The sequence below is a fragment of the Sciurus carolinensis genome, chromosome 8, assembly GCF_902686445.1.
Source record: "Sciurus carolinensis chromosome 8, mSciCar1.2, whole genome shotgun sequence".
NCBI classification, from domain to species: Eukaryota; Metazoa; Chordata; class Mammalia; order Rodentia; family Sciuridae; genus Sciurus; species Sciurus carolinensis.
In genome coordinates this window covers 66035286-66049674 of record NC_062220.1, presented here as the reverse complement: position 1 = coordinate 66049674, position 14389 = coordinate 66035286, and the positions used below count along the sequence as shown (strand labels likewise).

The window sequence follows — 14389 nt, the reverse complement described above, 5'->3', positions numbered from 1 at the left end:
TTGCTAGTATGAAATTTTCTGGGCTTGTGGAAAACCCTCTGGTGTTTTCCCGTACACCCACAAGTAATTAATATCTAAATTAAGGACTCCTGCTTGGGGCCAGCCTCCTCTCCTCTGCCAACCCATCTGGCTGCCTTTGAAACTCCCTTGGAACTTCATTCATTAGCTTGTTACCAACAGGATGGGAACCAGGCAGTCTTATTGCCCGATGTCCTGTGTTCAGGTGTGGAAGGAAGAAAGTTCCACATTGTTAACAAAATCAGAACATAGTTTGGAAAGTTGCTCTCATTATTTACTCTTCACAATTACAATTTGAGGGGAAACTTCACTCTCTGGACAGTGATGGGCCAGGGAGATAGCCTTCTAGACTAGGCTCCACACTTGTTCCTCCTTTTATCTGCAAGATTACAGGACTTGTTTCAAGCAAGTCATGTTGGAGAGGAGCATGTTAAAAACAGTAGATGCTATCTGGAATGGCTGGTGTTCAGAAAGAAATCTAATCATCTTGTCTGTGTTCCTGATTTTACAGGTGAATTTGAGGTTTAGAGACAGGAAGGGACTTTCTCTGAGCCTGTAGCTAGTTAGTTCTTAAATAAGAAACTGAGGAGCTTCTGGCCTCCTCCCTTGAATTCTGCACTGCTTCACATGGAGAAACCTGGCACCTGCTTCTGAAGTATGTGATCTAGATTGATGACCCTGCCCCTGGCTTATGTGTGAGTGGTTTGATGTCAGCTTTGCCAGCAAAGGGATCTCTGCAGCTTCTGCTGCTGATACCAAGTATGTTTTTTAGGCAGATGAGAAAAACATACATTGATTTGACAAGTAAAGACAACAGAGGGAAAGATTAATGAACTGGGCATAGTGACACACATCAGTAATCCCAGCTACTCAGAAGTCTGAGAAGTAGGAGAATCGCAAGTTCCAAGTCAGCCAGGCATCTGAGGGACATCCTGTCTCAAAGTAAAATAAAAAGGAGTGGAGAAAAAAATAAGTAAAGGTTCCTTAAGTTTAATCAGATTTTTTTAAGGGGAGATCTATCCTTGGGCATGCAGCTTAATTCATTGTTTTTATTTTTCCTCCATCATGGTTATTCTGTATACATGGTTGTAAGATTTCTTACTAGTGTTGGTCTAGGATACTTTATTACTTTACTCTGCGCTGGTTACAAACAAAAATGCTGTTTTTGAAAATAAAATTGTTATTAGCTATAGCTGAAGATTGTTTTTTTAAAGATAAAAGTTTAGAATGTAAAGAAATTATGAAATCAGAAGTTTTATTGCTGGGATGTTCCATTTTATAAAAAAAATCAACACAACTCTTTTAATATATTAGAGATTGAGATAACTGAGACCAGAGAAGTTTTATAGTAAGTGCCTTGGGAAATTATGGTTATGTAGTCAGTATAAATACAATTCATCTAACTTAGTTCAGTTCTACCATTTGTTCTTAGTCCTGTGTGGTAGACTTTGCTTTTTGAGTTTTCTAGGGCATGTCCATTTCTCACTATGTGTCTAATCAATGTGTTTCCCCTCTTTTTTAGACATGAAAATGGAAGCTCATAGGGGTTTACCCACCTGCGCTGGGTAAAGAATATTTGTGTAGCAGTGTAAGAACAGTCTGAGTCTCCAGGTCATGTTTTAACACCTTCTGCATGATTCGCCTTTCTTTACTTCCTTGGTCCCAGTGGTGGAGTCTTTCCCTTGTGTTCTTTGTCAAACATTATAGCCAGTGCCTCCCAAAGAAAGTTAGCCCCACTGAGTGCAATAGCCAATATTTTAAGAAATCTGGAATCTTAAGTTCTTACTGAGAACACTTTGCTTGTCTTTATCCCATTGTTGTCATTGGGAACGCGTTAACACATTTGCATACTGAGTCACATTAGCTTTTACCTGTGTAGCCTCCCACACAGTGACACAGTCTTCAAAGGAAAAGAAGCCATGGTGGAAAGATAAGGGCAACTTGTATATGAAAAGATGGTCAAAAGGTATTTTAGGAAAGGAAATATTAACTCAAAGTAAATTAGTAAATATTTTTACTTTGAGTTAATTTTTGATAACTGAAATTTCAGTTGAAATAATTCCCAGCTGTTTTTAAAACTTATCCAAAATTTTGTTCCTTTATGCTTGTTCATTAATGTAATTTTCAGAATCTATCTTTTTTGGATGTAATTCCACATTCTTACTCATTTTGCACAAGGAAGATACATGAAATGTCAGTGAAGAGCATATAGACTCATTAGCTTATATTCCCTTTGGGAGTATACCCTATACTTTATAGACATACATAATGATGTCTGTCTGACTTGGTTCTTTGACATTCTAAACATAATTTAACATTTTAATTGAGATATTAAACAGTAAGTATTCTAAATTAAAAATCTGAAGTCCTTCTTTAGGCTTATTTTTTTCTGTTTTACTGGTACTTACTAACAACTTGTCAGTATTTTGATAAGATATATTTGTTTGCCCTTGATTCATCTTTTTTTCTTTTTGTAGTCACTGCTACCCCCAGTCTCTGCCATGAATTGAGTAAGCTCTATGCGAACAGAAGAACTGTAAGGACCTTTAAGTTGGGGAACTCTCTTTACTGCTGTATATCAAACACCTCATATAGCTCATAGTCTATGATCAGAGTTCAGCTGATGTTCTTTCAGTGAATTCATGTGAAAATGTGTCCTATGGAAAAGTTATTTTATGTGATCATAGATGTTTTAATACCTATGTAATGCCTATTTAAGAGACAGATAAATTAATTTTCCTTCAAAAATTTCTGTTCCTTCTCACTTTGTAATATTGTTGTATCATCCTTGAAGGTTATTTAGCCAGCTACAGATGGTAGGCAGACACATTGGGATTTTGTTGGGTGTTATCTAGTTTTGGGTGATACAATGTATCTTCTGCTTATCTCTATTACATTTCCAGTTTCTTGTGGACAAGATGCTTAAATGACTTAATGTTAAAATGGTGATGTTAGTATTTCTAATGTACAAAAATGTGTATTCTAAAAATTAACTTTTATGTGGAAATAATTGAAGAAATTACTCTCCATCAGAAATATTTGCAGAGAAACGCTGGCCTTGCATTGAGGTCATTGGCACTCTGTAATGTTTTGTTTGGTTTGATGTGATAAGCGTGTACATATTTTGGTTCAATATTTACTTTTAATTTACAGAATCAACTGTAGTGCTATTTAGAAACCAAGGCTATTTTTTGTTTAAATTATACCCTTCTTGGGACTAAGAATGCTTGCTTACCATGCACAAGGCCCAGGGTTCAGTCCCCAGCACCACCAAGCGGGGGAAAATATATACATGTATTTTCTCCTTTTTCTGAAATAGTAAAAATGTATATGCATCATTAACCACTAGGGAAATAAAAATCAAAACTAAAAATGCTAGTTGGGTATGGCAACATGCCTGTAGTCCCATCTACTTGCCAGGGTGAAGCGTGAGGATTGCTTGAGTCCAGGACTTTAAGAGCAGCCTGGGAAACAGTGAGACCCTGTCTCAAAACAACACCAGCTAAAATGAGATACCACTTCATACTCAGTGGTGTGACTACATTAAAAAAGTAAGTGTTGGTCTTAATAAAGAAATTGGAACTCTCATATGTTGCTGGTAAGATTGTAAAAAGGAGCCGAGTGTTGTGGTGCACACCTGTAATCCCAGTGACTTGGGAGGCGGAGGCAGGAGATCTCGAGTTCAAAGCCAGCCTCAACAAAAGTGAAGCACTAAGCAACTCATTAAAACCCTGCCTTTAAATAAAATAAAGAATAGGGATGGGAATATGGCTTAGTGGTTGAATGCCCCTGAGTTCAATGCCCAGTACCAAAAAAATTCAACAAAACAAAACAAACAAAAAAAGAATGTAAAAAGGAATAAGCACTGTAGAAATCTGCGTGGGTACTTCATCAAAGGGCTAAATGTGTAGTTATCATATGACTCAACAATTTCCCTCCAGGTCGAGAAAATAAAAAAATATGCCCACACGAAAACTTATCCATATACTTGAACATAGCATTATTATTTTCAGTAGCCTTAAAAAGTGGATACAATCCAGATGACCATCTAATAAACAAACAGAATGTTGAATTCCACATAGCAGAATATCAGTTAGCAAGAATGTTGCACAAGAATGAACCTTGAACATTATGCCAGTTGGAAAATCACTCTGTATCTTTTAAATATCATGTCCAGAATCAGCAAGCACATTCGTGATTGGTCAGGACTTGGTGGTGGTGAAGGGAGTTGGGTAGTGACTACTAAATGGTATGGTGTTTCTTGTTGGGGTAATGAAAATGTTCTAAATTAGGTAGTGGTGATGGTTGCCCATCTAAACAACATTGTGCGCTTAAGAGGGTGAATTATACATGTGAATTACTTTTCAATAAAGTTGTTATTAAAGAAGTATACATAGAAATTTTCTTCCATGAGCATAAATTATCTCTGTAATATTCCACATTGGTTGCTTATAGAAGGGAGAGGCTGAATAATATTCATTCCATTGTGTATATATCACAGTTCTTTATCCATTCATCTGTTGAACGGCATCTAGGTTGGTTCCACAATCTAGCTATTGTGAATTGAACTGCTATAAACATTGATGTGGCTGCATTACTATAGTAGGCTAATTTTAAGCCCTTTGGGTATAAACCGAGGAGTGGGATAACTGGGTCATTCCAACTTTTCTGAGGATTCTCCACACTGCTTTCCATAGTGATTGCACCAATTTGCAACTCCACCAAGCAATGTAAAAAATGGTGCCTTTTCCCCTAGAGCCACACCAACATCTGTTATTGCTTGCGTCCTTGATAATAGCCATTCTAATTGGAGTAAGATGAAATCTTATGGCATTTACAGATAAATGAATGGAATTGGAGAATATCATGCTAAGTGAAATAAGCCAATCCCAAAAAACCAAAGGCCAAATGTTTTCCCTGATAAGTGGATGATGATATATAAAGGGGGTGGGAGGGTGGGGGTGGTGAGAGAAGAATGGAGGAACTTTAGATTACATAGAGGGAAATGAGAGGGAGGAGGCGGGTATGAAAAATGGTGGAATGTCACAGACATCATTACCCTATGTACATGTATAATTACATGAATGGTATGAATGTACATCATGGACAACCATAGAAATGAAAAAATGTACCCCATTTGTGTACAGTGAATCAAAATGCATCTGTAAAAATTAAAAAAAAAATTTTAATTTTTTAAAAAGTGGAAAAAAAGAAGGGAGAGTCTGGATTCCTGTGGAGGGAAAGGTAGGAGGGTTTTGTTTTTTGCTTTTGCTTTTTTACCAAATACCCTTTGTGTCTGTTAAATTTTGTGCTGTGTGAATGTATTTTGCAAATAAATAAAAATTAAATAATAAAAGTATTAATAGCTCCTTTCCTCTCTTGATTTTACTATAACTAGGTCCTTCAAGGTTTAGATTATCTACACAGTAAGTGCAAGATTATTCATACCGATATAAAGCCCGAAAACATCTTGATGTGTGTGGATGATGCATATGTGAGAAGAATGGCAGCCGAGGCCACTGAGTGGCAGAAAGCAGGTGCTCCTCCTCCTTCAGGGTCTGCAGGTAAGGGAGCTGATCCTTCTTCGTTTCAGTTGCCTTGAGGGCATTGTGATCTTGCAAAGTTGTACATTGATGGCAGTTGAGTCAAATATGTATATGCATATTAGGAACTTTTTGTAAGAACTTGTGTGCTGGAAATAACTGGAATGTTTTCTTTAGAAGATGTTCCAGTTACATGATATATTAATATTTGAATTACTCACCTTTGTGTCCTCCATTTAAAGCCACCTAAATTCTTAACTGTTGCTTCATCTGTATCTACATTTTCTTGTGTTACCCACTTCTCTAGGCAGGAACGTAGAGTAACCGTTTTCTTGTGGCCAACCTATGGTCATGGGAAATTTTTTTCTAGCTTCAGTTTGTAGGATGCTCTATCAGTCTGAATTTAACTAGCACATTTGGAATTAAATATGAAAGACCTAAGGGGATAGATAGGGAAGAAGACATGTAACTTGAATGTTGGCATATAGGGGTGGTTCCCCACTCCCCGAAATTTCACAGAATTCAGTACTAGTAGTGTTGGCATAGTCTTTTCACAGTTGTACAGGGCTAGCACTCCTGTGACTAGGGCTCTGGGGAGATGTGTCCTCCCTCACTGCACCTACTGTCTGCTATAAGGATGTTACTTTAGATCATAGAAACAGCCTGTCAAGCTTTTGGTGCTGGTTAGGGGTCTAATGTGATTTGAAATTGTTGCTGCAAATTGCTGTGTAATTACTAATAGAAGCTCTATATGATTTGGTTTAGTTTATTTATATAAAGTTTGCCACGTGAATTTCAAAAGTAAGATATATGTATTCTCATCTAAATTGCTCATTATCTATGAACAAATTTGGCTTGATGACTATGATTTGTGAACTCTTCATTGTCTTAAATTGATAGGGGATGCTTGAGATTGACTCTTTGAAATGGATTGGGTTTAATTTTACATTAATAAGAAAAACGACAGTATGAACAACTTTTGCTCTGCCCTTTAAGGGTCCGTCTTTTGAGTTGAATAAATTTTCTGTGGATCCCTGCAATAAAGAAACTCTTGATTTTTTGAAGTTGGATATTAAAAGATAATAATCAATTCATTTTACAGTTTGAATTACCTAAATGTGTGTGTCTGTTTTCCTCTAACATCCATTTTGTTTTATGTGTTTTAGTGAGTACGGCTCCACAGCAAAAACCTGTAAGTACTTAAGTATCTACTTAAATTCAGCATGTCAAAAGGGACTCATTACTAAGCTTTTCAAATGATAACAAATGTCCTAATATATATTAAATTAAAAGTAGACCTGTTTGTAAATGCTCTGTCTACTTAAATATGTAAGACTTTGTTTTAAGTTGAAGTGATTTCTGCATAGTTGGAGTCATCAAAGCTGTTGAATCTTCCTTAACGCACTTTCTAGGTTATTGTGTGCAGTCTCCTGAATTGTGAGGTGATGCTTAAGGGTTGGAAATGTGGTTATTTCAAAATCAATTTACGTTACTTCTCACTGGATTCTCAGTTACCTATTCTTCTGACACTGATACTCTAATTTTTTCTCACATAATTGTTTAAATATGAGAGAGTATTATCTATTTTGTGGGCCTGTCGGAAACCCTGTGTGCAGTGAAGCAGCCCTCCTTTTGGAATGGAAGTTCCAATATAGGAGGAGCTCTGAGAATTTGGCTTCCTGGCCGTGTGGGGAGCCCGAGTCATTCCACAGTGCTCTCTAGTCCTGTGAAATGCTGAAGGTTCCTATTTCCTTTGCTTTCCAAGTCAGGTGGCCATAGCTGAAAGCAGGCAAAAACTCTGACTTTTTGATTTTTTACCTTTTTACTTCATGGGCTCATTTCTTGAAGTTCATGTTGTTTTGGATGTTGGTAACAGCTCATTGTGAGACAGACTCAGTCTGTGCTGTTGTCTGCCTGTGTTGGCAGACATTTCTTTTCTGTCATTAAGGAGGTGAGAATTATGTTACTTTGTATAAAGCAGCAACAAATAAAACTTTCAAGAAGAGCTTCTTGTTGAAAGCCAAGTGTTTCAGCGCTTCAATTCTCCTAGAGTTAAAATGATGAGGAGGTATATTGCTCTGAGGGTAAGACCTGATAGTAGAACACAGTACCACAAGATAATCTTCTCTCTTTGCTAATGAACTTAATTGAATGTGATGTGAAAAACAGATTGTTAGTGTTTGCCATACTGCCAGCACTTGTACTATTATATGGTGCTTTGCAAAGAAGCCGACTGACCTATGGTATTTTCTTAACATGTTGTAGATAGGAAAAATATCTAAAAACAAGAAGAAAAAGCTGAAAAAGAAACAGAAGAGGCAGGCTGAGTTATTAGAAAAACGCCTTCAGGAGATAGAGGAATTGGAGCGAGAAGCTGAAAGGAAAATAATAGAAGAAACCATCACCTCTGCTGTACCTTCCAATGAACAAGATGATGAGTACTGCCCAGAGGTGAAACTAAAAGCGGCAGGATTGGAGGAGGCAACCCAGGAAGAGACTGCTAAAGACGACGGTCAGTGGCACCCGGAGTCAGGGTTGATGGGTCTCAAGAGCAGTCAAGTCACCATAGAAGTGGGTTTTGCGCTGCTGCTTTGGATACTAAGGAAGAGTCTCTCCATCTCCTTATTGGGTAGTATGGGAAGCAGCCTGTTCAACCTGTACTTCATTAATAAAAATGTATGCCAGACCTAGTTAACTTAGCAGAGTAGTTTTTAAAAATGGAAAACACCATGTTTCTATACGTGCTAATAATGACCCTTTCTTTATTTCGTGATTAATTTTTTGCCTAACACACCACAGACCTTTTTCTCAAGGTTGAGGCAAGAGTAGAAATTGAAACCCAACTTTTCTTATAAAAATTATTTCCCCCCAAAGCTGACTTCCTTTAAGGAGACTAGACCAATTGTTAAATAAGTGAAAAAATAAGATTTAGAAAATCTACAAGGTTTACCCTGAAAGCCAAGAGGTGTTAACTCTTGGTGTGGTACATAAATTAAGCACTTTAAAAAGTATGTCTTGTCAAAGGAGATAAGTACCTAGTGCCACTGTGTCAAAGAGAGTAATTCTTAACTCCTGAACTTTTTAAGGCGAAGCTGAGGACCAAGAAGAGAAAGAAGACGCTGAGAAAGAAAATGTTCAGAAAGATGAAGATGATGTTGAACAGGAACTTGCGAATATAGACCCTACATGGATAGAGTCACCCAAAACCAATGGCCATATTGAGAATGGTCCTTTCTTACTGGAACAGCAGCTGGAGGATGAAGAGGATGATGAAGACGACTGCCCAAATCCCGAGGAATATAACCTTGATGAGCCCAATGCAGAAAGTGATTATACATACAGCAGCTCCTATGAACAATTCAATGGTGAATTGCCAAATGGACAACATAAGATTCCAGAGTCACAGTTTCCAGAGTTTTCCACTTCATTGTTCTCTGGGCCCTTAGAACCTGTGGCTTGCGGCTCTGTGCTCTCTGAGGGATCTCCACTTACTGAGCAAGAGGAAAGCAGTCCATCCCATGACAGAAGCAGGACAGTTTCAGCCTCTAGTACTGGGGATTTGCCAAAAAGTAAGTGTCCTTTCCCATCCATTGTCTGCTTTTACTGTCCCCAGGGTCATGCTTTTGACAAATGCTGTGAAAGGTGCTAACTGGTGGTGGTAAAGCCATGTACATGTTTCCAGCCATTTTAGTTTTATTGCTTTTATACTCATGAACAAGCAGTGTGCTTTAAAAATTTATTCTGTGCCTCTAGGCTTTCTCTTACTCTCTGCTTATGAAATCCCATTTCTGAGCTTTTCTTATTCTTTCTATATTTAGTCAGTGACATCTAACATTTGCAAAAACCTTGAAGGTCTAGCATCCTTGTCGCTTCCTACAGTGCATTAATTTAGCTTATAATTTGTAACCTCTTTCATCTGACAGTGTTGTATTTAGTTTTTTTGGCTTGTTTTTATTTGAGAGAATATCTTCCTGCTCTTTTGCTATATTGCGAAAGAAGAGTCTTATTTTGATAGTTGTCCCTGATTATAGAACCCTGCTATCAATAACAATCCCGAGGTTATAATTTTAAAGGAAGTGACATGATTTAAACATGAAAATAGGTTGTAGGTCTGTCTACCCAGGGCCCTGTCTTATTTCAAACCCTTATTTTAGGAGCAAATGCCATGTGACACATTGCTAAGTGACTTCAGTAAGTGAAAACTGGGCTCACATTTGATTTCCATTCTGCCTCACAGTGGAAAAGCTCAGAAACCTCCTCTGCTCCCTCTACTGATAGGAGTGCTTAACACATGGCAAGTAATTGATGAGCCAACCCTACAGGCAGCCCCAGAGATTCTGCATCCCCTTCACTCCAGAGGCTGACTGCCTGTTCTCTGAGGAAGCCAGCCACACCCTTGTTACTCAACAGCTGAAACTAATCATTCTAGCATGTGTTTTCTTAACTTGGTGGGACATGGTTAGCGCCCGGTCACTTTTTTCCTGGCCAGGGAGTATTTGAAGGCTTCACATGGAATGTTGGTTCATTTCTAGGAAAAGCAGCAGTGGAAATATACTTTCTCTGCCTTTATTATTACTGTTGCAGCTTAATTTTAAATTTACTCATAGATTCATACAGAAAGTAATTTACAAAGAAGCTTTTTATTATTTTGCAAGCAACAGTTTGGGGCAGTGGCTTCATATACATGCAATTAAGCTGGGTGTGATAGTGTACACCAGTAATCCCAACAGCTTGGGAGGCTGAGGCAGGATGATCTTGAGTTCAAAGCCAGCCTCAGCCATGGCTAGGTGATAAGCAACTCAGTGAGACCCTGTCTCTGAATAAAATACAAAATAGGGCTGGGGAGGTGACTTAGGGGTTGAGTGCTCCTGAGTTCAAACCCTAGTGCCAAAAAACAAACGTCAAATATATGAGATTAAGCTGGGTGTGGGGGCTCATGACTGTAATCCCAGCAACTCAGACTGAAGCAGGAGGATCCCAGGCGGGGAGTGTGAGGCCAGCCTTACCTACTTAGTGAGATTTCTTAAAATAAAAACAGTCCAGCCAGGTGAGATGGCACTTGCCTGTAATCCCAGTGGCTCGGGAGATAAGGCAGGAGGTTTGCAAATTCAAAGCCAGCCCCAGCAACTAGGAGGCCCTAAGCAATTCAGCAAGACCCTGTTTCAAAATAAAATATAAAAAGGACTTGGGGATGTGACTCAGTGATTAAGCACCCCTGGGTTTACTCCCTGGTATAAATAAATAGATAAATAGATAAATAGATAGATAGATAGATAGATAGATAGATAGATAGATAGATAGATAAATAATTGAAAAGTTCTGAGTAGTGGCTCAGTAGTGAAGTGCTATTGGATTCAATCCCTGGTACAAAAGAAAACAAAACAAAAACCAAGATTAAATCCCAGCTCAAAACAATAGCTATGGGACTTTGATTTCTAAATCTCCCTGAGTCTCAGTTTCTTCCTCTGTCAAAGGAAATCAATGGGCACATCTAGGGTAGTTTTTAGCTTCGAATCAGATGCTACCTATAAATAGTTTAGGTAAATAAATGACAAATAATATGTAATGACAAATAATGTATAGAACATTTCTCAGTGAAGGTACCTTGTTGTCACAAACCCTGGCAGGGGACATGCTTACTGCTACTATTGCCATGTTGTCCTTGTCAGAGGCCCAAGTGAGTTTTAAGACTTAGGACAGTTTCTTGCTAGTAGCCAATAGATTCTGAGCACAGGCCTCCTGGTTACTGGTCCAGTTTTGTCCACCACATTATAATTCACATTCAAATGGGGGAATTAGCAGATACACGTTTAGGCTTGAAAGAAAAAAAAGTTTCTGTGGAAAAACAGAAGTATGGGGAAATTTAAAATTGTGGTAAACGAATGAATGAATGGGTGAGGAAAAAGAAACATTCTAATTTAGGCAAAATGTAAAATCCTGTTGGAGACATTATTTAACTCAGAGCATGTTGCTTGAATTTAAAAAACACTTGGGCACTCCATCAGAGAGCTGTGCCACAAACCTTTCTTTCCTTTTTTTTTTTTTTTTTGGTGGTGCTGGGGATTGAACCCAGGGCCTTGTGCTTGTCAGGCAAGCACTGTACCAACTGAGCTATAACCCTAGCCCCACAAACATTTCTTGATTGACACAGGTTGTGCTGCTGTCCCAGCCTGTGTTTCACAGCGGGGTGGGAGTGTATAACTCATACTAGAGCTGCACTCCACAGACCCTGCTGCCTGGCCCACCTGAGTCTCTGTCCTCCTCCTGCTTTGCAGGCTGCACTTGGTCCTGCTGTTTCCTAGGGCAAATCCCTAGTCTTTTTCAGCAATCTTAAGCATTGATGTTGCCCTGCTCTCTGTGCTCAGCCCATTCCTCTGACACTCCAGTCTCTCTCTCTAAATGACCTGAGCCTGCCCATGATTACAGCAGCCATGTGGCATTGCTGACCAAATCCCTATTCATTCACTCAACTGTTGAGTCCTGGCAGAGTGTTATAGTCCCTGTTGTGAGTACTGAGGACAGTTGTCTACAAAACCAACAGTGCACCTGCCAATGCAAGCCAGCTAGTGTTGTGAACTGCTGTGGGTAAAGTAGGCAGTGGTGTGGAGGGCTGCTCTAGATCTTAGAGAGAGCACACCTGCCTGACACAATAACCTTTGTCTAGAGACCTGAAGGAGGGAGGAAGCAAGTCCAGAATCCAAGGACAGCACATTTCTGGCAGAGGAATCTTCCTCTGCTTTCCTATGCTGGAGATCCATTTATTCAATAATGTTCAGGATAGCCTGATCTCTTTAGTCACAAGGGGACTTCAGACATGTAGAAATCAGAGCACAATTTGCCCTCTTGATTGACTAAACCTGCTGTATTCCCTTGATGATCCTTGATGCTCCCTCTTTTCTGTCATTCTCAGTAGTTCACCTTGTCTTGCCAGTCATACCTCCTAAGTGGAGTTCCTTCTTGCCTTGACCTTAAAGGGAGCATGGTCGTTGCCTGCCTGCACTGTTACAGAGACTACCTTCTGATCTCTTGGCTTTGTGTTCTTTCTAGTTGCCATCCCCACTTGTCTTTCAAATTGCACTTTTAAGTCACTGCTCGACTTAATTTTGGTATTAATACAAATCAGATCATTTTACTTCCGTGGTCACAATTTTTTACAACTCCCCATAATCTCGAACAGTTGTCTCCACAGTGGGGCATATGTGTCCATGAATAACCAGCACCATCCACTGAGATGCAGGAATTATAAGAACGCTCCCCCCGCTGTATTTTTTGGTACTGAGGATTGAACTCAGGGTTGCTTTACCACTAAGCTGTATCCCCAACCTTTTTTATTTTTTTGAGATAGGGTCTTGCTAAATTGCTGAGGCTGGCCTCAAACTTGAGATCCTCTTGCCTCGGTCTCCCAAGTTGCTGGTGTTATAGTTGTACACCGTCAACGTCTGTCACACCTCTGTATTTAAAAAAATATATTTTGAAAGAATAGTACAATAACAACTGTATATCTTCAACATAAGTTCAAAATTAACATTTTACCACACTGTGTATATTTATATATATGTATATAAAAACTGTGTATTATAGAGGATACTTCTAAATACTTCAGTGTTTGTCTCCTGAGAGATGAAAGGACATCTTTGTTATAATAATAGTACCAGTTTCATAAGTAAGAATATAAGTGATCTTATAATATCATTTGTTAATCATTATATGCTCAGATTTCCTCAGTAGTTCTTTTTTTTTTTTTTTCAGTGCTGGGGATTGAACCCACGGCCTTCTGCTTGGGAGGCAAGCGCTCTACCAACTGAGCTATATCTCTAGCCCACTCAGTAGTTCTAAAATTTTTCTTTTTTCTTTTCCATGATCCAGTATATGACAATACATGTATCTCTTCTTGGGTACTTGCTTCTGTATTCCCTAGCAGACCTTTGCAATCTTTCCTCTTTTCCTGCTGACTATACTTAGTTGTATGGTCTTTGCCCCATTTGCTTTATCTTCTCTTCAAAGGAATGTAAACTCTTTGAGAGCGCAGTAAGTTTTTATCTTTGTATCCTTAGCACCTGTGTGCTAAGATAAATATTTATCAACTAATAAATGAAAAAAATTAGTGCTTTCTGATTATATTTTATTCTTTACCTTCTCCCACATTTTTCTTTTTACAATCAAAATTTACTCCAACACATTACCAGTCCTAGAAGCCCTGTCTGTTGCATCAGGTGAAAGTGGGTGGTCTTGGGCTGGAGATATAGCTCATTTGGTAGAGTGCTCACCTCACATGCACAAGTTCCTGGGTGCAATCCCCAGTACCACACTCACACACAAAAATGGGTGGTCTTTTTTTCATTGTCCCCTACTTCTTACCAAGCAGAACTTTTCAGTGTTAAATTCTGGGGATATACCAGAGCAGGATCTTCTGATGCAATCATTTCTGTGGAGGCACTCCATTTTGGTTTCCTTTTTGGTCATTCTATAACCATGGACAACCTCCCCCCATGTGGGAGGTGTTTTTTATTTCCCACACCAGGCAGGTATGGTCTAGAGGCTTATAGTCAGTAAACAGGTACTACACGAGCACAAGGCAAGAGAAGCAAGCTTTATTGAGAATTTGTATGGGTCCTTCTCATTAGAGCACAGTGCATGTACATGAGTAAGTAGTACAAGAAAGGTTGGAGCCTGATGGAGATGTGTGAAGAACTTAAATACCAGGCTGAAGGATATAATATTTTTCCAGCGTAATTTGACAGCCATTGACCATTGAGAAGAGGGGGAAGGATTCCTCTTAGGGTATTATTTGCCAGAACCTTGCATAGATCTTGGGTCATGTCATCTGA

At 38.9% G+C, this 14389-nt stretch overlaps 1 protein-coding gene across 3 annotated transcripts in view; it reads left to right on the top strand.

Annotated features, from left to right (window-relative positions):
• Window positions 1–14389, top strand: part of Srpk2 (SRSF protein kinase 2) — a 204506-nt gene that overhangs the window by 167601 nt on the left and 22516 nt on the right. For all 3 annotated transcript variants that reach the window (XM_047561613.1, XM_047561612.1, XM_047561611.1), the window contains exons 9-12: window positions 5417–5582; window positions 6728–6753; window positions 7827–8073; window positions 8648–9130. In XM_047561613.1, the coding sequence (XP_047417569.1) occupies window positions 5417–5582; window positions 6728–6753; window positions 7827–8073; window positions 8648–9130 (922 nt within the window). The remainder of the gene's footprint in view (window positions 1–5416; window positions 5583–6727; window positions 6754–7826; window positions 8074–8647; window positions 9131–14389) is intronic.